Source organism: Nicotiana tabacum, chromosome 22, assembly GCF_000715075.1.
Source record: "Nicotiana tabacum cultivar K326 chromosome 22, ASM71507v2, whole genome shotgun sequence".
Taxonomy (NCBI): domain Eukaryota; kingdom Viridiplantae; phylum Streptophyta; class Magnoliopsida; order Solanales; family Solanaceae; genus Nicotiana; species Nicotiana tabacum.
Window position 1 is genome coordinate 20160322 of NC_134101.1, and position 27290 is coordinate 20187611.

Sequence of the window (27290 nt, forward strand, 5' to 3'; positions counted from 1 at the left end):
AATGAATCAATAAATAACTGAGATTGAGATATGATATAAAAATGCATGATCATGACTGAGTATGGAATAGTAAATGAAACTAGTGAGATGACAGCAATAAACGACCGCTGAGGGTCCAACCAATACCAGCACAAAGCCTAAACATGATATCTAGCATGATTTACAGCTCAATTACTTTATCACAGGTTGAAAGCATGGATACTAATAGAATAGAGTCACTAAACGGTGCCACGGAATCACCCAGGCCACAATTCTCATGGTGCATGCCCTCACACCCGTCACTTGGCATGTGTGTCACCTCAATACCAATCACATAACACATAATTTGGGGTTTCGACCCCTCATAACCAAATTTGGAAGCCTTATACCTCAAACCAAGAAAAAATCCTACTCTGCGATGCCCTTGCCTCTCAAGTCAGCCTCCAAACGTCCCAAATCTAGCCACAAGAAATACAATACGATCAATATAGGCTAAAGGAACCAATTCCATAAGAAAAATACTAAATTATAGCCAAAATCTGAAATCGATTCAAACGCGGCCCCCCAGGCCCACCTCTCGGAATCGAACAAAAATTACAAAACCCAAAAGCCCATTCACTCACGAGTCTAGTCATACCAAATTTACCAAAATCTGACCTCAATTGCCCCTCCAAAATCCCAAAGTTCACTCTCCAATTCCCAAGCCCTAAATCCCCAAATTTCCAACTCCAATCCCTAAATAAATGATGAACAAAGCCATAGATTCACGGAAATTAGACCAATACGGGTTAGAATCACTTATCCCAACGTCCTCCTTGAAAACCTTTGAAAAATCGTCTCTCTCCCGAGCTCCCACGGTCCAAAATTAAAAATGGAAGACAAAGCCTCAAGCTGGGGTTTTTCTGCCCAGTTAAAACCGCACCTACGGTCCTAGTTCTGCACCTGAGGAACCGCATATACGCACACGGGCTCTGCTTCTGTGGAAATTCATTAAAAGCCAGACTCCGCTCCTGCGATCACTTGACCGCATCTGCGGTCATCGCAGATGCGCGACCCAAGCCGCACCTGCGATCCATCTGCGTCTCCCAAATCGCTTCTGCGACCACCGTAGATGCGAGATTTCCATCGCACTTGAGGTATGAGCCCAGGTCTCCCTTAGCCGCACCTGGGGCTCTTCCTTTGCTCTTGCGGCCTCGCACCTGCGGTTCCCACTCCGCAGGTGTGGAAACACCAGAACCAGCAGCTTCAGTTGCATTTTATCAACTCCAATTCTTCCGTTAAACACCCAAAATTACCCCGAGGCCCTCGGGACCTCGACCAAACATACCAACATGTCCCATACCATAATACGAATTTAGTCGAACCTTAGAATCACTCAAAACAACATCAAAACTCCAAATTACCCTCGGATTCAAGCCTAAGAACTCCTAAACTTCCAAATTCCGCAAACGATGCCGAAACATATCAAACCATGTCCGAATGACCTCAATTTTACACACACATCACAAATGACATCATAAACCTACTCCAATTTCCGAAAATCCATTCCAACACCGATATCAAATTTTTCACTGCCGACCAAAATCGCCAAATTTTTAATTTTTGCCAATTCAAGCCAAATTCCACTACGGACCTCCAAATCACATTCTGAATGCACTCTTAAGTCCAAAATTACCTAACGGAGCTAACGGAACCATCAAAAATCCAAATCCGAGATCGTTCACACATAAGTCAATATCCAGTTGACTTTTCCAGCTTAAGCTTCTAATAAAGAGACTAAGTGTCTCAATTCACTCCGAAACCACTCCGGACCCGAACCAACTAACCCGATATATCATAATATAACTAAAGAACACAGAAGAAGCAAAAATGGGGGAAACGGGGCTATAACTCTCGAAACGACCAGCCGGGTCATTATAGTAACTAAGGCAAGTCCATGCCTTGGGAAGTCCATCCCGAATATACATAATCATCTACGCTCACTAGGAGTGTATAGACTCCGGAGGGGCTCCTTCAGCCCAAGTGTAATACAAAGCCAATATGGGCTACTGCAGGCGGGCAGTCCCGATCCGTATAATAACAAAGCCTATAAGGCCTGCTGCAGGCGGGCAACCCCGATCCATAAAATAGTAAAGCATATAAGTCCTGTTTCAGGCGGGCAGCCCCGATCCATATAATAATGATGTATAAAGCCATTATGGCCTGCTGCATTGCGCAGCTCAATCCCATAAATATCCTCACAATGAACAATTATTACTCAGTGTGAAATGTATATTTAGAACAATTAATTCAACAGCATCACGACCCCATGGGTCCTCAAATATTGGCATATAGCCTAAACATGATCTTTATTACTAGCCTCAGCTTAATTCCTCTAACACGTGCCACATGTTCAGATAATAATATGATTCTTTAATTCACTACTTCACAGGATTTATTCAATACACACTTTCTGTGGTGCATATCTATATGTTCATCACCTATCGTGTGTGTCACCTCCAAATAATTTATATCATACAAATTCGGGGATTCATACCCTCATAACCAAGTTTAGAAGTGTTACTTACCTCAAACCGTGTAATTCTTTACTCCGGTATGCCTTTGCCTCGTGAATTTGCCTCCAAACACCTCGAATCTAGCCACAATTAATTCGTTTCAGTCAATAAAATTTATTGGAATTAATTCCATATATAAATATATTATTTTTCATAAAAATCCGAATTTTAACTCCAAAAACCGCCTGTGGGGCCCACGTCTCGAAAATCGACAAAAGCTACAAAATATGAACGCTCATTCAACCACGAGTCTAACCATACAAAAATTACTAAATTCCGATAAGAATTCGGCCCTCAAATCCTCAAATTTATCCAAGAGGGTTTTCAAACTTTTCCAACTTAATTCACCAATTAAATGATAAAAACAACCATGGATTCGGGTAATTTAACCAATATTGAGTTAAGAACACTTACCCCATTGTTTCTCTGAAAATCTCCCAAAAATCGCCTCAATTTGAGCTCCAAATCATTTAAAATGGAAAATGGGATGAAGTCCCATTTTCTAAACTTAAACTTTCTGTCCAGACCTCTATTTTTCGCGAACGACAAGTCCCTCGCGTTCGCGAAGCACAATTCGACTGCCTAGAATTTATCCCTTCGCAAACGCGACCATGGCTTCACGAACGCGAAGCTTTACCAGCTCAGACCTTCGCGAACGTGACCACAACCTCGCGAACGCGTAGAATAAGGACCTGGGTTCCCCAATTGCCTCACTCCTCTTCGCGAACACGACACCACTCCCGCGTTCGCGATGCACACACAGACCAAACATAGACCATACCTTCGCGTTCGCATCCTCCCCTTCGCGAACGCGAAGAACAAAATCCCTCACTCAGAAAACACTCTTCGCGAACGCGAGGGCCAACTCGCGAATGCGAAAGAGGAAATCAGAAGAATGTAGCAGCAGATATCAACAATCTCACCAAGGCCAAAAATGATCCATTAACCCCCCCCCCCCCCCCCTCCGGACCTCAACCAAATATACCATCAAGTCCTAAAATATCATACGAACTTAGTCGAACCCTCAAATCACCTCAGACAATGCTAAAACCACGAATCATACCCCAAATTCAAGCCTAATGACTTTGAAATTTTAAGTTTCCACAAACGACGCTGGAACCTATTCAAATCAAGTCCGATTAACCTCAAATTTTGTACACAAATCATAAATGACATAACAGAGGTAATAAAATTTTCAGAATCAAATTTCGACCCCGATATCAAAAATTCAACCCCCCGGTCAAACTTTCCAAAATATTCAACTTTCGGCATTTCAAGCCTAATTCCACTACGGACTTCCAAATAATTTTCCGAACACCTCCTAAGTCCAAAATCACCATACGGAGCTATTGAAATCATCAAAACTCTATTCTGGGGTCGTTTACACATAAGTCACCATCCGGTCAACTATTTCAACTTAAGCTTCCAACATAAAATTTTAGTCTTCCAAGCTAACTCTGAAATACCTTAAAACCAAAACCGATAATTCACATAAGTCATAATACCTCGTAGAAAGTTATTCAAGACTTTAAATAGTTAAAAGGAGCGTAAATGCTCAAAACGACCGGTTGGGTCGTTAATATATATATATATATATATATAGTGTATGTGTGTGTATGTGTGTTTGTGTGTATATATATGTGTTTCTCCAATAGTATGATTCGACCGAGTATATATTATTGTGTATATATGTGTGTAACGATCCGACCGGTCGTTTTGAGCATTTGTACTTCGCTCGGTAGTTTACGGGCGTGAGTAGCCCCATATGATGTATTTTGACTTATGTGAATCGTCGGTTTTGATTTTTTAGGTTATTCGGAATCGAATTGGAAGAGTGAATTTCATTGTTGAAGCGTTAAATTGGGAAAGTTGACCAAGTTTGACTTCTTAGTATTTGACCTCGGATTGGAATTTTGATGGTTTTGTTTGCTCCGTTGGGTGATTTTGGACTTAGGAGCGCGTCTGGATTGTGATTTGGAGGTCCGTGGTTGAATTTGGCTCGAAATGGCGAAAGTTGAAATTTTGAAAAGGTTGACCGGGAGTGGACTTTTTGATATCGGGGTCAGATTCCGATTCCAAAAGTTGAAGCAGGTCCGTATTGTCGAATGTGACTTGTGTGCAAAATTTGAGGTCAATCGGACGTGATTTAATAGGTTTCGGCATCGGTCGTAGAAGTTTGAAGTTTCAAAGTTCATAGATTTCAATTTGAGGTGTGATTCGTCGTTTTGATGTTGTTATGTATGTTTTGAGACCTCGAGTAGGTCTGTATAGTGTTATCGAACTTGTTGGTATATTCGAAAGTTCATTGTATTTTGGACTTTTGCTAAAGATTTCTGGTTCTGGTGTTTCCGCATCTGCGGAAGAGTGGGCGCAGATGCAGACAATTGGACACAAAAGTGGGAAAGGCCATGAAAGACAGGGATCGTAAGTGCGAAGAATTTCCCGTACCTGCGGTAGCGCAGATGCGGACAAGTGGACGCAGGTGCGGGGGCAGCTAGGAGAGATTGACTCCGCAGAAGCGAGGACAGGGCCGCAAATACGCGTTCGCAGGTGCGGAACCTGGAGCGCAGGTGTGGGCCCTGGAGGTGCAAGTACCCTCCGCATAAGCGGCATTTTCACCGCAGATGCTACTATAGGCCCGCAGATGCAAAAAGTATGGGTAGAAAGTTTATAAGCAAGAGTTCGCGATTTTAGTCTTATTTCAACATTTTGGACTCGGACTTAGGCGATTCTGGAGAAGATTTTCGAGGTGATTATTGAGGTAAGCTTCTTGTACTCGTTTTGGATCATAAAATTTGTTTCCCCACTGATTTCCCCACCTAATTAGTGAGATTTTGAAGTGAAATTTGGGGGTTTAGGGCTTGAGAATTGGAGAATGGATTTTGGGGATTTGGATGACCAAATGGTGTCGGATTTTGATAAAATTGGTATGGTTAGACTCATGAGTGTATGGGCTTTCGGGTTTTGTAAATTTTGTCGGGTTCCGAGGTGCGGTCCCGGGTTGGGGTTTTGGCCGATTTTGGGCTTTTGATTCAAGATTTGATTTTTTTCGATCGGGATTGGTTCCTTTAGCATTGTTTGATGTACTTGAGTTGTTTTTGGTTAGTTTCGAGTCATTCGGAGGTCGGAACGCACGGGATAGCATCTTTGGAGCATCGATTGGCTTGCTCGGTATTGGTATCGGCTTGTTCGAGGTAAGTAACTCTTCTAATCTTGTAACTGAGGGTATGAAATCCCGAAATACGTGTTATGTAATTTGTGTTGATATGACGCACATGCTAGGTGATGGGCGTGTGGGCGTGCACCATGTGAATTGGGACTCTGCTATTTCCATGGCACTGTATAGTGGCCCTATTTTGTTGATAACCGTGTTTTCACTATGTGATAAAGTAATTGAGCTGTCAATCATGCTAGATATCATATTTAGGCTTTATGCCGATACTGTTGGGACCCATAGTAGTCGTTTCTTGCTATCATTTCACTGATTTCATTGATATTTCATACTCAGTCATATTCATGCATTCATATCATATCTTAGTCTCAGTTGTTATTTATTGATACATCATATCATTGTTATCGGGCTAGTTTCATGATATTGTGAGCCCGTGAGTGAGACTGGAGATATTGATGACTGAGTGAGACCGAGAGCCTGATTATGAGTAACAGTTATGGGATCGGGCTGCATGCCACAGCATGCTATGTTGATTTATGCCTCGATCTGGCTTATGATAGCGCTTGGGCTGTAGGAGCCCCTTCGGAGTCTGTACACACCCCTGGTGAGCGCGGTTGATTATATTGAGGGATGGATCTTCCCTGGACATGGATCTTGTGCGAAGCATTTATATACCTGGAGATGGATCTTCTCCATGGGGCCGGATTGGCCTTCCTCAGTACTGAGTGACTGATGGTCAGTGATGTATATATTCCGGGATGGATCTTTCTTGGGCCATATATAGTACCGAGTGGGTGAGCATGATGAGTGAAAAGTGTGAGACAGTGAGATTGAGTACTCTGAGAGTGTGAGTACATGATTCATCTCTGAGATACATGGCATTGGCATGCACACATGACATACAGGCATAGAGATGCATTTTTTCTCATATTGTACGTTATCACGTCATCCATGACTTTTTACACATATTGATATGTGGACATAGAGAGGTATTTCACACTTGTTATCTGGAAAGAAAATGAAACATCTTATTTATTATTGAAAGGATTTTAGGAAAAATTATTATTTTCAAACTTATTCATATTTTTGGCAACTTCGGTAAACGACTTGGGTTTTCATTGATGTACTTGAAAGGCAGAACCATTTTCAGAAATCATGATTTTGCTGAGCATTTTTATCTCTGAGTTACTTCTTGTATTATTTGCTTTAAGTTGTTATGGACTGTTGTTGGCTATTAGTGTGGATCCGACCTTGGTACAAGCTCGTCACTACTTTCAACCTAAGATTAGGTTTGTTACTTATTGAGTACATGGGGTCGGTTGTACTCATACTACACTTCTGCACCTTGCGTGCAGATGTTAGTTGTTGATGTTGCTGTGTTCGATGGGAGCTGGATTGAAGATGTATCTGCGTCCCGGTTGTAGCTGCCTCTTGTTCGTGGTAGCTTTAGATCTCTGAAACTCTGTTTATGTACTATTCAAACAGACTATGTATTTATTTTATTTTCGCTTTGTAAACTCTATTCTTAGAAGCTCATGATTTGTACTGCCAGTTCTTGGGGAATGTATTAGATTCAGAAATTTTTTACTTAATTGCTTTATTAATTATTATTAGAATTGGTTAGTGGTTAATTGGCTTACCTAGCGGGTTGGGTTAGGTGCCATCACGACTAGTCGGACTTTGGGTCGTGACAATGTGTGTTTGTGTTTGTGTGTATTTGACCATTTTGACCAATAATACCGACCGATTTCGGTTGGTAACTTATTTAAAAATAAAGTGTATAGTGCTATAAGATGTAGTGCTATATTAAAACTTAAGTTGTAGCAACAACAATATATACATATACATACACACACGCGCACACACACATACACACATATGTGTGTGTGGGTGTATAAGTGTTTGACCATTTTGACCACTAATACCGACCACACACACATATATATATATATATATATATATATATATATATATATATATATATGTGTGTGTGTGTGTGTGTGTGTGTGTGTGTGTGTGTGTGTGTGTGTGTGTGTGTGTGTGTGTGTGTGTGTGTGTTGTATGTGTATGTATATAAATATATATTCAATTTAGGATGTTATATATACGTAGATTGTAAGTAACAATAATCTATAAGTGTTTGACCATTTTGACCACCAATACCTACTGATTTATATATTTAACTTATTAAAAAATAATTAAGTATTTGATTTCGGTCGGTAACTTATTTAAAAACAAAATGTATAGTGCTATAAGATGTAGTGTTATATTAAAACATAAGTTGTAGCAATAACAACATATACTCGGTCAAATCACACAATTGGAGAATATATATATATATATATATATATATATATATATATATATATATATGTGTGTGTGTGTGTATATATATATATATATGTGTGTATGTATGTGTGTGTGTATGTATATAAATATATATACAATTTAGGATGTTATATATATGGAGATTGTAAGTAACAATAATGTATTATCATTTGGACAACTAATACCGACCGAATTTTTATAATTATATTAAAAGTAACTTTTTATTATCAAAAAAAATAATCGACGCAGGGCGAAAAAAAATAAATTAGTATTTTCGACCAATATCGGTCGGTATTTTTATAATTATATGATAAATAATTTTTTATTATAAAAAAAATAATTGACGTAGGGCGGAAAAAAATAAATTAAAATTTTCGACCGGCATCGGTCGGTATTCTATAATTATTTTAATTAATCATTTCTTTTGTAGATAGTATACAAGTCAGACTAGGCTTTGGTCAAAGATTGATCATTTTCCGACCGAAGTCGGTCAAAAATTTCAACTGTGTCAGATAAAGCAAACTTTCTTTTTTGTGGGACCACATTAATCGACCGATTGCGGTCAATATTCTTATTTACAATTTTTTTTATTTGATTATTTCGACCAATTTACTTTGTTTCCGACCAATTTCGATCGATATTTCTTTCCGATCAATATCGGCCGGTATGCTTTGAACGCATTTTGACAGTTTTTCAGTAGTGTCCTATTGCCACTAACATTAGCATTATAATTGTTTGTCAATGGTGAGATCATACGAAGAAAAAAAAAAAAACTGAAACTTTTTTATGCATTATCAAAAACAACCTTCTCATGTTTATGTGGACAACACAAGAAAGATAATCATATGTGCACCTTAAAGGAAAGACAAAACTTATATGAACGAATTTTAACATTTCAACATGAGTTATAAACTTATAAAAACTTAATTCATTATTTCTTTTAATTCGATATAATGACGAGATTGTAATGATAGTCTCTTCATGTGCTTGTAATTAATTTTAATTATTACAAAATGTTTAAGTTGAGTGTCTGAAGCATAAAAGTACTACTACTTCACTTCTAATTTAGCTAGTTCACTTCTAAATGTAATATATTATTCAAAATATGTAACAGGAAGTTTTTTTTATTCAAGGACAAATTGATCTTCATTGAGAGTTTAAAAGATATTATTATAATCTCTCTTGAGGGTTGGATCTTCCTATTTGATTTCCATCTAATAAGTATAGACCTTTTAAAATGGTATGAATAATATTATAATTTGTGTGGGATGATTTACGAAAATACAAGTTCCAAGTTAATTGTTGAAGGTAAGAGGACTATATCATTTGAACAATTAATATTAGGTGCGTAAAATAGGATTGTCATACCAAATATTCAACGTGATAATTTTCTTGCTTTTCTATATTTGAACAACATGTAGATTACATTTGAATTTGAGAACATCGGCTATGGTTGTAAATACTTCACGTCTAGAAGTTTCTCCTTTGTCTTTAAGAAATTGCAACCATTTTACTTTTACAGCCGCATACATATCAAGAAATTATTGTCGAATGAAAGTAATAATTTATAGAAGTTATATAAAAATTCGATCAATATAGGTCTTCTTTAGGGTAGCTAGTATCACAATCAATTTCATGGTGTAAAGCTGCCAAAAAAAATAGTAGTTATTTGTGATAGAGATATTTAATAGTTACTAACATCAAAAAAATTTATTGATATCATTGTTGCACGTACAAGGACACTTTGTCCGATTCAAGACTATGACTCCTTTCATCTGTAATTATGACAAAAGAATATTAGTTGAATATTATAAATTTTATAATTGTATTAGTATAACACAATAATTATGTGTCAAATCTAACATTTTTTACACATTAAGTAGGCTAATATTTCAAGAAATTCGTACTTTCGGCTTGTCCATTAAACTCGCATAGTAACAGAAGAGAGATTAAAATTGACCAAATAATAAGTGAAATAATACACTTTTTAAACGGATTAATTAAATCATTAATCCAAATAAATTATTAACTCTTTTGTACATGAATTTTTGAAAAGGAAAAAGACAAGAAAAATAATGCTTCTAAACTTTCAAGTGAAACATGAAGTTAAATTTTAAAGGATATTATAGTAATTCAACTTTGAAGATAGGCTTCCTATTTTTAAAGGATATATGATATGATTTGCATGGAACATAGAACATATACCAAGGAGTAAGTAAGAGGAATTTATCTTCCAAGTCACTAAATAATCAATATCTCCACACATCACCCCAGTTTCAAGTTGATGTTCCTTAAGATATTCTTATCAATAGATCTTTCATTATTATTCTAAATAAATTAATTAATCATAAATTCAAGGACCAATTAATTAAGTGGGATATATATCTTTTAAACTCATTAATTAATCAAGATTAGTGCGCATCAGATAAGCATTAACCAACGCACTACAAGCGGAAAAATTGTTTTACAGTCGTGTTAATCCTACACTAGCTAGGCGCACCTCAAAAAACACTAGATAACTAAAGGTGGTGTCACTTTTCACCATATAATTGTTGCGTCCATTCAGTGTCCCATGTGAAAGAAGAGAAGTTTCATTTGGTAGAGAAATGTCAAGTCAAACTAAGGAACAGTATGAAAATTTTTAAGGCAGATCATTATTTGGTTTTACAATATAATATTTGACTTTTGCGTTAACATGACATCAATGAAATAATGCTAAGCACAATAAATAGGTGTTGTTGGACACACCAAAACAGATAGAGTAAGAGAGAGTTCACATAGGAAGACGAAAAATACTATGCGAGGAAAAAAAATATAGAGAGTTTGAGCAGTATTGTAGTGAGGTGAAAAAATCGAAAGAGTTATTTTTTTTAAGTGTGTAGTGGTTTTGGAATATTTTACTCGGTGCCACAAATTATAAAAACTTTGTTATAGTGAAATCAGTTGATCTTCTGGGACAGTGGTTTTTCCCTTATTCAAAAGAATTTTTCACGTAAAAGTCTCGATGTCATTATTTCTCTTATTATTGTCGTTGGTAACTGTATTTTAGTAATCCGCATTTATTACAATCATATACCGTGAATATTATTTCGGCGGGGTAATTTTCCCAACAATAATACTAAGATTAGAGAATAATTGATTTCATACAGTTATTATTGCAACATCTGGTGTCTTCCTGATATAGCAGCGTGCTTTTGTTAATTTAATCTATCCGCACATAAAGTATGCAAACTGCTAAATGATTATGGATTTTTAAGTGTCTCTTTTCCTAGGATATATTATAGTGCACATTTTTCTTTGTTATTACTGGAGTTTGGAAAGTGGTCATTTACCTAAGAATATATTGTAGATATGCAGTAATTGACTAAAATTTGAAGATCCAAAGGTTATTAGACAAAAATGATTTATCTGATTTAACCTCAAGCCTATCAGAAAGATAATGTTATCAAAGTGCATTTTTCTTTTCATTAGAGTCTGTTAGAGAATCAAACTTTCATGTTACAAACGGTGTGTAGTTACAGCTACGGCTCAAAAATACTTTTTATTTTTAATCAAACATCTCAAATTTCTAAAAAATATTTTTTTGTGAGAAAAGAAATGCTTTTGATCCCTCTCATAAACAGGGTAATAATCTCAATAGAATTTCAACATATTAGAGCAAACCTTTATAGTTTCATCATTTTAGAGCTAAATTGTCACTTTTTTCTTTTCACCATGAGCCAAAATTGTCGTAGGATTATTAGTTACTGATAAGATTGGTTTATTTTTCCTTCTTTCTTTTTCTTTTTCTTTTTCTTTTCCTTTGCTGTTATAAATAACCCAATTTGATATATATTCATAATTAAGATAGTGGTATAGTGCCAAACCTCTTAAAATTACCTTATTCTCTTATGCTTTTTTCTTTTTTATGCCAATTCCTTCAGTTATGTTAATCTATGCTAGTTTCATGTGATAGTCGAATATTTATGTTACAGTAGTCTCTAAAGCGTTGTGCTCTATTACCGTTTCATGTGATGATCGAATTTTTAGAATTCAGTAGCTTCTAAAGCGTTATACGAATTACGAAAAGGGAAAAACTACAATTGATTCTTTAAGATCAAGTGAGAATTTATCTGCATCACTTGCAATTTCAAATTCAAATCCCCTATCAATCCTGTCCCACATTATTCTCCATTTCTACAATGAGTTATCATGTGGTTTAAGGAAAAATTCTTAAGAAATTATGGGACAATGAATACTATTTTCTTTTCTTCCAAAACAGATCAATATAGAATTTTAATCTTGCAAGAATCTAGCTGCTCTGAAAAATTAAAATAGTTACTCCTTTATGTGAAGATATTCTGATTTCGAGAGTTAAACGAGTTGTTCTTTGGCCATAATTTTTTCATATGCCTTTTAACTATTTTAATTTATTAATTATTATGGCCTACAATACTTTTATATAGATTTTAAATATATAAATTTTATTTCAAAAAACTTAATGATATTTTATGTTCAAATATATGGTCAATATTACGAAGTTTGATTCTCAATAGGCAAAAACAAAATACCATATAAATTGGGAGGGTGAGTATTGTACAGCTTGAAATGACAAAGTGATTGGCAATAAATGCCATAGCCGTATCATTAACGGGGCGGCCCAACCTCATCGGAGGCCTAAAGCAAAATCTTAATAAGAGGCCTTAATATATATATATATATATATATATATATATAATGAACATCGTTTTTAAAAAAATTAGACAAGTGAGGATGTATAATTAAAAAAAATGAGAACTTAGTTTTATAAAATACAGAAAATTAAATGAATTTAACGTTGATTACATCACAACTGAAATGGGAGAATCCACAAAACATAAGTGACTCCTTTTTTTAGTAAGTCCCTTTCTATATTTAGTAACAATTCAACTTTAGATTTTTCTTTTTACCATTATTGAGATGATTTCTAGCCCAAAAACTTCTATGATTTATTTAAGATTACAAGTTTCAAAAGCTTTCCTTTATTTCATAAAATCCATGTACAGTCAAACACTTTCATATAAATTGGGACGGAGAGAGTATAATTTATGTAAGAAATTAGATTATTAGATATAGTTACGTGACCAACTAATGAATAGAGAAATATAATTAAGTAAAAAAGTAAAATAAGATTGACAGAAAATTATTTTAGTTATATTAATTAAAGGAAGAAAGTGAATTATTAAAAATTAATATGAGAATAAAGAAATAAATTTATCAATAATAAAAGATAATTATATAAATAATATACTACTATTTATAAAAAATACTAATAATTTTGGGGCCTTTAAATTTTTGGGGCCTAAAGCAAGTCTTGCTTTAGGGTTGGGCATTCATTAATAACTTGTACCGAAAGGCTATTCTACTTGAAAATTCTGTTAATTTGCTTCTCGGGGAAAAAAAGGGTAGACCAGTAAAGAAAGTAGTAATTGGACTTGAAAAAAGAAAGCGCGTTGCTCACTCGACTTTAAAAAAAAGGCCCAATGCACAAGTTATTCGTATTCACGCAAGGTTTGGGAAGGGTGAACGATGAGCGATGCATATTGTAACACGAAAAATTTCTTGAAAATGTGTAATTTCAACGTATATCGTGTTGAATAAACCCATAGAAGACGGGTATATATAGCACACATTGAAAAATCTACGGTTAGTGGTGAAATTTTTTGGATAATTTTTTCACGACCAAAAGAGTAAATGTATAAGCAATAGTTAATCTTTCATAAAGAATTCTGAACCAATTTAGTAAAAGAGTAAAAATGTGTAAACAACAGTTAATCTTTCAATAATGAATTCTGAGTATTGTGTTATTTTAGCAAAAAAGTAATAATGTCTAGGCAACAATTAGTCTTTCATAAAGATTTCTGTCCCGTGTTATTTTCTTCTTTTTAGCATCACTCTTTTTTTATTTGCCATGGCATTCTCATCACGCACTATAAATTCACCACCAAACTTTACCTCTCTAATTGGTTTTCTTTCCTCAATTGGCCGTTACAAAAAGAGTCGTGCATAATTTGATAAATACCGAATTATTAAATCGAAATCGAAAATTTTGGTATTTGGTATTCGATATGGTATTTGGTTTAAGTTTTAAAAAGAAATTGGTATTATGTATGGTATTTGGTATTTTAAAATAAAATACCGAAATATCGATATCGTACTAAAATATATATTATATTACACAATACACATATTATTAATTACATAAATATAACAAATCTAAAATTTTACTTTCCTTTATTCTCTAAGTTCATCAATTAACTCTAAGCACGCAACAAGACAATTCTAATGATCAAATTTATTCTTTTATGTACAGTTTTCTCTCTTGGGTTGATATTTACTGGTTTTGGACAAAATTTTTATCAACAAACGTTTTTAATTTTGTACTTTTGAATACTTTAATTAAGAATATTACAGTTTATGACTCTATGCACTAGTTAGTATTCATACCGAATAAACCGAAGTTACCGAACCGAATAAACTGAAACCGAAAGGAGAAAAACCGAAAGGAGAAAAACCGAACCATACCGAATTTAATTAGGTACGGTATTGGTATAACATTTTAAGAAATCGAATATCGAAAATACTGAATGACTAAACATCGTATCGTAACTACCGACGAACAACCTAGAGCATCTTTTTATACCATCCTTTACAAAACCAACATTGACCTTCACAAAACTCATGCTCTTTAACAACTTATCATTCTTGTGCAGGCCCTCCATTTTTCAAGTAAGAAATCACGAAAACAGAAATAACTCCGCCAATATCCCGCAAATTAAATACCACAACTACCATGCCTGAAACAATGACCAAAAAATGGCCACAACATCTCATACAAAATACCCTTTTAGAAATGAAATTGCAACGAGGAATAGTACTTCCTCTGATGGCCATGAACTTCACATGGTTTGCAAAAACAGCCATAACAACTGCATTTCTCGGTAAGCTTGGAGATCTTTCATTGGCAGGAGCCACGTTGGGTTTTACGTTCGCGAACGTCACTGGATTCTCAGTCTTGAATGGTCTCGGTGGTGCTATGGAACTTATTTGTGGACAAGCATTTGGAGCCAAGAATCATAAGTTACTTCACAAGACCCTTATCATGTCAACTTCTTTGTTACTACTCGTCTCAATTCCTATATCTTTCTTGTGGCTTAATGTTGACAAAATCCTCATAAAATGTGGCCAGCAAAATGACATTTCTATGGTAGCTAAGAAATATCTTATTTATCTCCTCCCTGATTTGGTGATCACATCATTTTTGTGTCCACTAAAGGCTTACTTGAGCACACAAAATGTTACAATCCCAATTATGTTAAGCTCAACTCTAGCTGTTGCTTTGCATATACCGATTACTATGCTATTTTCGATGACTAAAGGGCTAGAAGGAATTTCCATGGCATATTGGCTAACAGACTTACTAATCATGATTCTTTTGGCTATTTATGTAATGATAGTAGAGAACAGAAAGGGAGGAAAATGGAAAGAAGGAGGCTGGTGGGAACAGGAGATTCTTGATTGGATCAGATTGCTTAAACTCTGTGGACCATGTTGTCTTACTACTTGTCTTGAATGGTGGTGCTATGAGATATTGGTTTTGTTAACAGGGCGTCTCAAAAATGCTAAACAAGCAGTTGGGGTTATAGCCATTGTATTGAACTTTGATTATTTGCTCTTCTCTGTTATGCTTTCGCTTGAGACTTGTGCGTCCGTTCGCGTATCGAATGAGCTCGGGGCAGATAGTCCTGCCCCTGCTTACCGGGCAGCATATGTGTCATTAGTCTTGAGTATTATTTCTGGTTTTTTAGGCGGTTCTGTAATGGTAGGGGCAAGAGGAATTTGGGGTCCTTTGTTTAGTTATGACAGAAGGATAATAAGAGGAGTGAAGAAGATCATGTTGCTAATGGCGTTAATTGAAGTTGTTAATTTTCCTTTAGCAGTTTTTGGAGGAATTGTTCGTGGAACAGCGCGGCCTTGGCTAGGGATGTACGCTAATATCAGTGGATTTTACTTGTTGGCCTTGCCGTTGGGGGTAATTTTGGCGTTCAAGTTTCATCTTGGGCTTGTAGGTCTATTGACAGGGTTTATGGTTGGAGTAGTTCTTTGTTTGGCCTTGTTGTTGGTGTTTGTTGCTAGGATTGATTGGGTTAGAGAAGCTAACAAAGCACATATGTTAGCCTGCAACCAAGAAGAAGCTGCTGATGATGGGAGAAATTCCTCCATGGCTACGGAAAATGGCTCATGAACAGAGGCGGACCTAGAATGTTAGGAGCGGGTTCAATTGAACCCATCATTTTATTGTCACGACTATAGTACTTTAATCCGTTAAGTAGTTTAAATGCTGAATCTCTCTCGCCCTCATGACTATAGTCACGCCTAACGTATAATAATTGTGTCACAAAATATATCAATCATAATAAGAAAATAGAGTTTGAGTAGTTTCTATCACGGATTTTTCTTTAAACCCAGAGGCTAGAGAATTGATTGCAACTACAGAGGGACTCTTCTAACGGCAGCGCTTTTAATCATAACGGTAAAGCCTGCCCACAACTACATCATTGTAATGAGTAAGAACCAGAAAGAATAAAATGGCTGAGAAACCTAATACGAGAGAATTAATATACTCCATCTGCTTCAGTTTATGTAGCATTATATTCTTATTAGTCTGTTTCGAAAGGAATAACACACTGAAAACAGTTAACTTTACACTTCTTATACTATTACCTTTAATAAGAAACTTTATGGTTCATTTTCCTGTCTTTTCTCCTCCTTTTGCTTCTTTTTCTTCTCCTTCTTCTTCTCACCCTTTCCGAGCCGAGGGCCATTGGAAACAACTTCTCTGCCTTTACTAGCTACGGATAAGGTCTGCGTCCCCTTTCTAGACCCTGCCTGTTGGGAATATACTGAATTTATTGTTATTGTTGTTGTTGTTAATGAGAAACTTTATAGTCATACAGATGTTATGATACTATAATATATTTAAGACCATAAATTTATAAATTTCCTGTCGTAAGCTCCATGTGAATTCAAATTATATAATAAGTAACGTAAATTGAAACAGAGGGAGTACGGTCATGTGCATTGCTAGAACACTTCTTGCCAAGCTCTCACCCCATTTTGCTTTTACTTATGTTTCGCCTAAAACCATATACATCCTTGATCATCCACAAGAAGTTATGGATTGAATAGGCTTACCCATTATTTTCCTTGTTGCTTTTCAGTCGTCCAAGGCGAAACAAATAAAGGGCAAAATATAAATTGGCTTGTTGATCAAAAGTAATTGTATTCATTAGTTAAAAAGTAAATTATATATATATATATATATATATATATATATATATATATATATATATATATATTATCGATTATTATTTTATAAATTAAATAAAAATATACATTTCTCAACAAAAAAACTGGCCCAACACCATCAATATCTCAAGTAACCGAAAAATATCAATGGGCTATACATCAACAAAGGATTGTTTGGCAATTGGTGGCATAAATGAAAGCCCAAAAGAACATAATTTTCTAATGGAAATATGTTATCTCTCTTGGTTCCTTGAAATGAAGCCCAAAAATATAAAGTTTCCGTTAATGATTTATACATTCATAATCTACCCGTTTGTTTCCAGAACGAGGTGAAATTTTTTAGAGTAAAAAACATAAATAGGCAAAATTTAAGAAACTTTTTCACAAACCTAGCAACATCAAGTATTTTACATATATGGCCATTAAATAATTCATTCCCTAGCAGATAGCTTTAAATCTTGCACCTAAAATCACGCAGCCAAAACATTTTACTACCTTAAAAAGGTTAATTAAGTTACACTATTCAAAAAAGATTTTGTACTTAATTATTACTCACATTACATAATTTGGTTATTCTCATTTACAAAAAAATAAAAACTAACAAATCTGGAATATAACATGTATAATAATATACATATGGAAGCCTAGAATATAATCTCATAATTGTGATAATATACGTTGTATAAGTCATGTATAAATTGTAATAAACTATGTACAAATTACATTAGATAACTTATATACAATGTAAACTATGTATAAATTATACCAGATAATATACCAAATAAAAATCACGTATATATTTATGTATTTTAACATAAATTCTCCAACCATTGTATATATTGATTGTGTATTAATATTAATAACAATGAATAATAAATATATACATGAAATATATAGAGAGAGAGAGTACGTGATTATATATAAATGTGTATATGCACGATATAATGATGATAGTTAATAGTATATGAATAAAATTCTAATATGTTAATATACACAACATAATGATGGTATTTAATAGCGTATAAATCACAATGCTATCCTTTTAGAAGAAATATGGCATAAATCAACGAAATATAGGGAAATTTCTTTGATAGTTTTGGTATATTTTGGTTTATGGAATGAGAGAAAATCTGAAATTTTATTTTTTTGTTATTTTTGGAAGAATCTGAAATATTATTAGTGTTGGCAGAGATGAAACTGTTTCATGGAAACGGTTTCCTTAATGCTGGCCTTTTGACTTTTAAATGGGATTCCCATTGTAGCGGCATTTAAGCCGTTATATATATTTAAATAATGCTACATGTGTAATAAAATTTGCTATTATTGCAATAAACAAGAAATACTAGTAGTTATGAGAATAATTTTTGTAAAGAGATCATCCATGTAAAAAAGTCATCATCCATGTAAAAAAAGTCAATTTTTAGGCCAACATTATTTTCACCTATTTTGGAAAAACTTGAATGCATTTGGAAAACAACTTATTCCTTTGCAAAATTAGACCCCTTTGAGTCGCTTAACATTTAGCTTCAAACTGAATGTATTAGAAGTTCATTTTAAAACTAAAACTTTATTTCCTTTTGCTTACCCTTCTATTTACATTTCGAAAATGAAGGAAATCAGAAATAGTCCAGAAGTAATATTAAGTTGATTGCTTACTCCCGAAGCTTCGGAGGAAAAGAAACAAAAGAAAATTGGAAAGTTTTTGAAATAGATAATGGTAATTTAGTGGGCGTTTGGACATAAGAATTGTAAAATTCCAAAAAAATATGAAAAAAAATTTCAAGCGAAAATGATATTTGAAAATTAGAATTGTGTTTGGACATGAATATAATTTTGGGTTATTTTTGAAGTTTTGTAAGTAATCTGAGTGAAAATTTTAAAAAACAATTTTTTGGAGGTTTTCAAAATTTCGAAAAATTTTAAAATGTATATTCAAGTGAAAATTATAAATTTTATGAACAAACGCTGATTTCGAAAAAAAGGAAAAAATTCTTTTGTCCAAACGGGCTCTTAGCATAGAGCAGCAAGGCCGAATAAACACAGAATAAAATTATTCATGTCTAAAGAAAAAAACTCCAACCTCTCACACTTTGCGTAATTTTAAATTCTAGCAATACCTGCATAGACCACTAAATTATCCCATCAATCTTTTTATCGGAAAAGGGCCAAAATTGCTCCTGAAGTATCAAAATTGATACCAAAATGCCTTTCATCCACCTATTTGAATAAAAATTTTCCTACCGTTATTTTTTTGGCTCAACATTGCCCTTATTACTAACCGAAAATTCTGGAAGAAAAAAAAAATTAATTAATATCCACGTGTCACCGTTCCATTGACCTAACTTAAACTTCAACTAAAATATAACTAAACTCATCCTTAACTCGTCCGAATATTGACCCGCTCCGATTTTAAAACCCAATTCTCTTTCTCTCTCTCTCTCTCTCTCTCTCTCTCTCTCTCTCTCTCTCTCTCTCTCTCTCCCTCTCTCTGTCTTATTGCTACTTGGTCGGAATTCACCGGCGGATCTGCCGGAAATAGCAACGTACACAATACCCTCTCTCATTTGCAAATTATGAGTAAAAAATCCTTTTTTTACTAGACTTAACACAATAATCTAATCGAGAAAATTGAATCCATGATAACAATCAAAATAAGAAAATAAATACTGAAAAAATTATCTTAAAAAATTGTTAATTATTATTAGTACATCACATGAACCCAGTGTGTATGAAATGTGACAATTGCACAACACCTGTTACACGGAGTAGAAAAGCTTACATATTAATTGAATAAATAGTGAAATAAATAAAAAATAGAAATACATATCACATAAATAAATAAATAAATTGAAAAATAAATCCTCAAATTTTCACGAGGAATGACAAAAAATAGTGAAGAAACCCTCCCACAAATTTCAAATAAAGAAAATTATATAACAAAGAATACCCATTGCATAAACAAAAAGAATCTAAACTTTTTGAATTAAAAAGAATATGACAATTCATTCCATCTTCCATAAAAATAATTCTATATACTGAACTCAATTTTGAGTTTGCCTCATGAATAATAGTAGACATACACTCGTAAGTAAATGCTCACTAATATAAAATAGCGAAGGGAGAGAGAGTTATGTTTTAAAATTGGGGCGGGTCAATATCTGGGCGGGTTACGGGTTGGGGTTTATGTTAGACCAATGGGACGGGTGACACGTGGATATTATATAATTTTTTTTAATGAATTTTCTGTTAATAATAAGGAAAATGTTGAGTCAAAAAAATAACGGTAGGGACATTTTTATTCAAATAGATGGACGGAGAGCAATTTTGTACCAATTACAATACTTCAGGGACAGTTTTTTTTTCCGTATTTTTATTTAGTAGTATCTTATTAGTCCCCTATTTTCCTTTCCCCTTTAAAAAAAGAGAAAAGAAAAGAACGAAAATGAATAGTTTCGGTAGTGATTGATTACAATACTTTAATTTGAACATTTCCGGTGGAAGCACAAGAATGCCAAATTGCCAAGTGGTAATCATAGTAATAATTAAGAACGTAGTAGTATTTTTTTTTTCCTTGGAAAAGTAGGAAGTAATTAAAGTGCTATCAGAATACTAAATTTTATATTCTTGTAAAATATTTATTCAGCCTTTTCCACTTGCAAGCATGATGTTGGAATTTGTAAAAACTTCAAGTCAGGTTCAATGACATAAAAGAAATAAATAAAAAAATGGGACCACTAGCAAATGCCCTGAATTTAACATGAAATAAACTGGAGAAGAAATGGAGGATTAGCGTAACATAATTGGATATCCACTCATTAGCATATTAAATAAATGGCTAAATAACATTTAAAAAAATTATCGTTCTTATCTAAAAGCTACTTTGCTCTAATATTGTCCTTATTACATCTTGTAGTGTTCCCTCGTTTAGTCAACTTCTCTGTGGTCCTAGGAAAAGAGCCAAATTTCTCCATTATTATAATAACAACAATAGGCAGCATAAACCTTGTGATATTGATTTTCTTTTTGATAACAAAGTATTCTTTAAATTAAGTAGTAGTATATGTTATCTCTCTTTTGGGTTCAAAACGATTTAAACTTGATCTTCTTTGTTTTATTAATTTATGATTTAATTACCAATGGGGAGAGGTTTTAGATCTTTTTGGCCTTTTACAATATTGAATTTAAGAAATTGTCTTTTTTAGATCTCTTACGTGTAAAAGTAAATCTCTCATATGTAAAAAAAAAATAGTAAAGACATAAAACTAAAAATAAGTTTGTAAAAGGCCAAAAAAATAATCACCCAGCAATAGGGATCTGTACCTAAACAAAATATTTAAATTCTTAAAATACTCTTAATAGTTTAATAATCAACGCTGATCATATTTTTTTTGATTTCTTTAATGATTTGATTGCGGTCACTAATTCATCTATCTAATCTCTTTGACGAACTTCATGCCACAAATTTTTATTTTTTATTTTTATTTTTTTTTTTTTTGCAATTTGAAAATATCAATATTTTCTTATGCTGTTTTGTGATGTTTAGCTTTATGTTTCTGTTTTTTCCTCCCAATTTTTGAAAAATGGCATTCATTGCGTCTCTACCCTTCACATCAAGAGGTAACTAGTATTTAAGTTTTAAAAGAAATTTTCTGGGCAAACTCTGGGGCAACCTTTGAGGCTCCAAAAATATATTGAGGCATACTGACGGGGCATAAGTATCATGGGGCGTAAGCCCCAATCGTTCGGACGTTCGCTTAGACGTAAGTCCAAATGTTTTGGACGTTCATTTGAAGCGTAAGCCTCAAGAACTTTTTCAAACTAGAACAGAAATTGCTTAATAAATTTTTTTTAATTTAAATATTCAAAAGTTAACTCATAGTAAATTTTCAAACTAAAAATATCAAAAGTCAAAGGTTTCTCTAATTGCTTATCCTAATTTTATAAACTTTTCTCCTTGTCATTTATTGAATAACAAATATACTTTAGACCTCTGTCTCCAAAGCGCAAACTATAAAACAAAAGTTTTGTCCTCCAATTCTTATTCATTCACGCTTGCATTTTCTTCTAGATGCTTCATTTTCTTCATTTTTTTTTTGCATTCTTTAATTTATTCTTTGTTAGTTTTTGGTTCTAGAATTTCTTTCGGCGTCGCTCTAGTTTAGATATTATTTTAAGGCTCTGTTCTAGCTATTTGTACTATAGTGAGTATTTGTGACTTGTTATCTATTTTGAGGTTTTTAACAAGAACTTTATATTATTATTATTCTTTGAATTATTAGGAACTAGAATGAAAATCTAGATGAGAGAAACTCTCACCTCTCTCTAGACTGAAAATGGATACAACAATCAAACCACCAAATATTCCATCGGAACCACCGGACAATAACCCCATGGATGAAGATAATAACTTATCTCATTCCTACAAGGAAATGCTGCTAGATAAACAAGAGACAACTCAAACCCAATATTATGAAGATGAACCATGCACACACAAGGGTGAGGAAAAGGGCAAGGACAATCTGGGTCTAATCACCCTTTCCCAGGATGACAAGAACCACCTATACTATCCTTGGCGATTTTCCGTTATCATAAAAAGTTTTGGTTGTAGGATGTCGCATCACTTCCTCCGCTCCAAACTAATTGACCTATGGAACCATTTTGAACTGCTAATCTTGATTGACCTAGGTTGAGACTTCTTTATAGCCAAGTTTGGAAAAGAGGAGAATGCGATTAAAGCGCTACACCAAGGGCCCTGATTCTTATTTGGGAATTTTCTCTTAGTCAGGAAATGGAAACCAAAATTTGTTCCACAAGAGGTAACATTATCCTTTACTGCTATATGAGTTCGTTTACTACAATTGCCAACAGAGTTATATGATAAGGAAATATTAGAAAAGGTTGGGAGGAAACTAGGGAAACTCCTCAAAATAGACATGTGCACATCTGCCACATTAAGAGGCAGATATGCACGAATAATGCATCCAAGTCCCAATCGAAATATCGGTGGAAACATCCATCACAATTGGGGATCATAAACAAGTTGTGATATATGAGAGAGAAAGTGTATTGTGTACAGTATGTGGAAGGATAGGGCACACCTAAAAATCATGCACACACAAACCTAAACCCACCAACCCCCTCGCAAGACCAACTAGAGTGCTCTGAAACACGAAAAAAGAATGAAGGTGAAGAAGAATGGAAAACGGTAACCTTTCCAAGGAGAAGGAAATCGGCTCATCCTTCAGTGCAAGGCCAAACACAGTTGGCACAAACTAATAATACTAACAACACTCCAATACAAGGAATACATATACAAATGTTCGACGCAAACTCTGGTAAGTTCCTTGAAACCAAAACTTTCAAATATAATACGAAGAGTAATGTTAACCTAAATTGGACACGCAAGTATACGCGGTCAATCAAGTAATAAAGAGTGAATAGAATATTGTTCCTACGAGGACTTGTGATCAATTATCAACTAAATCAAGTAATTTCTAATTTATCCCGTCAAGAACAATTTCAGGGAGATTTTTGTCTAATTAATTCTACGAATTAGAGTTGCGATTAAAAGAAGAACTAATTAACTAGCACACTTAACACGAAAGATTGAATTCAGTTATAATAATATTCGGGGGTCATGGTTGGATAACAATCCTATTGAATTCGTCAATCAACTCGACTTATCAATTTATCGGGGTTATTAACCTGCAAGGACAATAATACTCGTAGAAATTTGATAAATTCTACTCGCCTATTCAATTTATTCTAAACCCTATATTTCTATGAGATTAGAGATAAAAAGAACGCATTAATAATCTCTTGCATAATTGGCTAAGCACGGCAAATAGATATATTTTTATCCATATTCGTAAATCAATTCCCTAATGACTAGGTTCAAGATCGTACTCTATTCAATCCTATTGCAATCAAGAATCACCTCTTTCAAGTTCAATTCAAGATTCATATATAGTATTTCACTGTTAACTAGGCATTAAAATAATTAGGCTCAGGATATGAATAAACAACCCAATATGATAAAATTAAATCGTCAAATCAATCTCCGAATATCAACATTCATATAAGACTATTACCTCGAAATAAACGAGTTTAGCCACGCATAGTCATGGTAGAAATCTCAATTAATTCCCAAGAATATATAAAAATCATTAATAGGAAGGACAAAAGAAGAACTCAAAATGAATTCCACGATTTTCGAACTCTGTTATGGCTTTTCTCTGCTTCCAAGTGTGTTCTTGCCTCCCCATAGTCTTCTCTCCCTTCAAAAAGTGGCCATCTATCATATTTATATAATTTTGGGTTCAGTTGGGGCGAAATTGACTTCTCCTAATTCGGATTGGAGAAGCTGATTTTTCTGCTCCGGTCCCGATCTGGCGAAGCGAACCTCGCTTCATTGTCCCAAATTTCTGTCTTCAGCTTTTCTTTCACCAATTTTTCTCCCATTTGATCCTTTTCCTCACAAGTTCGTTCCTACACATAAGAAACACGTAATGAATAAGTTTTTACTTCAAAAGTAGTGTGAACTCCCGCAACTCACACAAAAATTAATACACAAATACACTCAAACACATGTACCTTTCACACTTTATCAAGTAATTCCAAGCTAATCAACACTCAACATTCTATTAACTTAATAAATGATTTCAAACAAAGCATCCCCCCTCCAAAAAGTCAGGCCATGCAAGACCAGCCCAAACAAAATGCAAAAAAAAAGAGAGCCAAGGAGCGAAGATCACAAGCTCCAATACCACTACAGGCCCTACCCAAGTACAAATCTTCGAACAAGCGGTCCATAGTGAAAAACAAAGGCAAGGCCCAAAGGCTAAAATAAGGGGTCTGCCAACTAATCTACAGATGACCCACCCAATTCCAATAACCCCTCCCATTACAGGGGTCTATACCCACTTGGAGAGCCCTGTTACCAATGATATACCCTACACAACTACTCCACCCCTACCAAGCCAATCTGCAGAGGCATTCTTACTACAATCCATTGATACTCGAGTGCGTTACCTACGAAATCACTCAAGCCTAGGTGATTTGACAGTCTCTGTCAATTCAACCGGATACAAAACTTCTACTAAATCTCCGGTATTAGTCGCAATTACCAAAACCCAGCAGCCAGGTAATGACTTGACCCGAAAAATGGAGACCACTAATATCTACCCCAAATCCCTCCCAATACCCTACAATACCAAAAAAAAAAGGAATAAAAAAAACACCCAAAAATGGGCTAAAAAACCAGGCACCCATACTCATAACCTCCACTCCATTGCCACAGGACCATACACCGGTGTCTTGGTTGGAGCTGGCTCAGCAGGGCCAGGATCTGTCCTACGGTTTTTACTTGGGAAATCAACCCATCACCCTCATCATCCAAAATCCGGCCCACCTAGCAAGGGTGACGATGGAGGTGCTGAATAGGGGTTTGGCAACCTTTGGAACTCAACTATGACAATTAGAGCCATCAATATGGGCTTGACCCGTTGGGCCAGCCCAACCCATAATTTAGCAGGGCTGAGCTAGAAATTTTGAAGCCCATTTAAAAATAAGGCTTTTAAGCCCGACCCGAGTAAGTTAGTGGCCCGTGAGGCTTGACTGAGGCTGGGCTGGGCCGGCCCGTGGGCCTAATAAAAATACGTATTTAAAATATATAAAATATAAAAAGTATATGACACAAAAAATAAGAAGAAGAGTATCACAAGCTTAAAGTTTATTAAGCTCATCATATTAAAAGATCAAAGTTTTAAAACGTTAATTAGTTTTAAAAATTTAATTATTCTTAATATTTAACTAATTAATATTGCATATATATTGTAGATGTAGATGAAAGTGAAGATATTAAGACAATCTTCTCACAAGCGAATTCAAATGTGTTTGATGAAGATGATATGTTGGATATCTCATAAGCGTCATGGACGTTCTCTTGAATAATTTGTTTTGAGTTTTGACATTTAATGAATGCAATAAAGTCTTGTCTTTTACTTTTTTAGTATTTATTGTGATATATTGGAACAATATAAAAAGTTATTAAGTTTTGTAAAAAATTTTCAATAAGATTTTTTTTAACTTTTAAATATTTATCCTTTTTAGGTTAGAACTTAAATAAAAAATATAAAATTATATTTTTAAAAAATGATGGGCCGGCCCGAAGGGGCCCGCAGCCCACATAGGGCTAGGGTGTGCTAACCATTATAAGGCCCATCAAAATGGTGGGCTAGCCCAGCCTAGCCCGCCAATTGCTAAAGCCCACATGGACCAATAGCACACTAGCCAATATCGAACCCCTACTAGTTAACCATCTCATGCAACAAACTTTCTACTCGATCCCATTCTTCCCAGACCCAACAACAATGGATCTGGTGAAAACACCGCAATCTATAGAGATCGATCAATGGAACCTTCATCTTCAACACTGGGGAGAAGCCATACCCCACCACTGGGGAACATCTCAAGAGAGATAACTAGAGCTCTTGATCTCCTGAAAGGGCAGACGGCCAAGGAGCCCAAGGTGGCTCAAAGCTTCTACGGCCCTCTGAGGACAGATTCACTATGGATGGATGGAACGAGAGCAATAGAATTCAGCGTGGAGTGCAGCAAGATCCTAATCCTCTTATGCCCCAAAACTCTCACCAAATGTGGATTGGACTGGGATCTCATCAGAGTCAGGGGGTGCTGAATTCCCTGTTAATACTGACCTCAATGCTGCACTCACACAAGAAAAAAGAGATGCCTGCCCAGGGGATGGAAAAGGCACAAACAATGGCCTTCTAAACCAATCACAACCCTCTAATGAATTACATCATATGAAATGTTAGAAGGGCAAATAATGTTGAGTTCAAGAAGCATTGCTCAGCATGATCAAGCTTCACAAGCCGGCCATGCTAGTGCTGTTGGAAACAAAAATGGTC

At 34.7% G+C, this 27290-nt stretch overlaps 1 protein-coding gene across 1 annotated transcript; it reads left to right on the forward strand.

Moving 5' to 3' along the window:
• Positions 1-14706: 14706 nt before the first annotated feature.
• LOC107820057 (protein DETOXIFICATION 56-like) lies at positions 14707-16673 on the forward strand. The gene has a single exon (XM_016646263.2). It carries the CDS (start codon positions 14846-14848, stop codon positions 16295-16297), a length of 1452 nt encoding a protein of 483 aa, XP_016501749.1. The 5' UTR covers positions 14707-14845; the 3' UTR covers positions 16298-16673.
• Positions 16674-27290: the final 10617 nt, after the last annotated feature.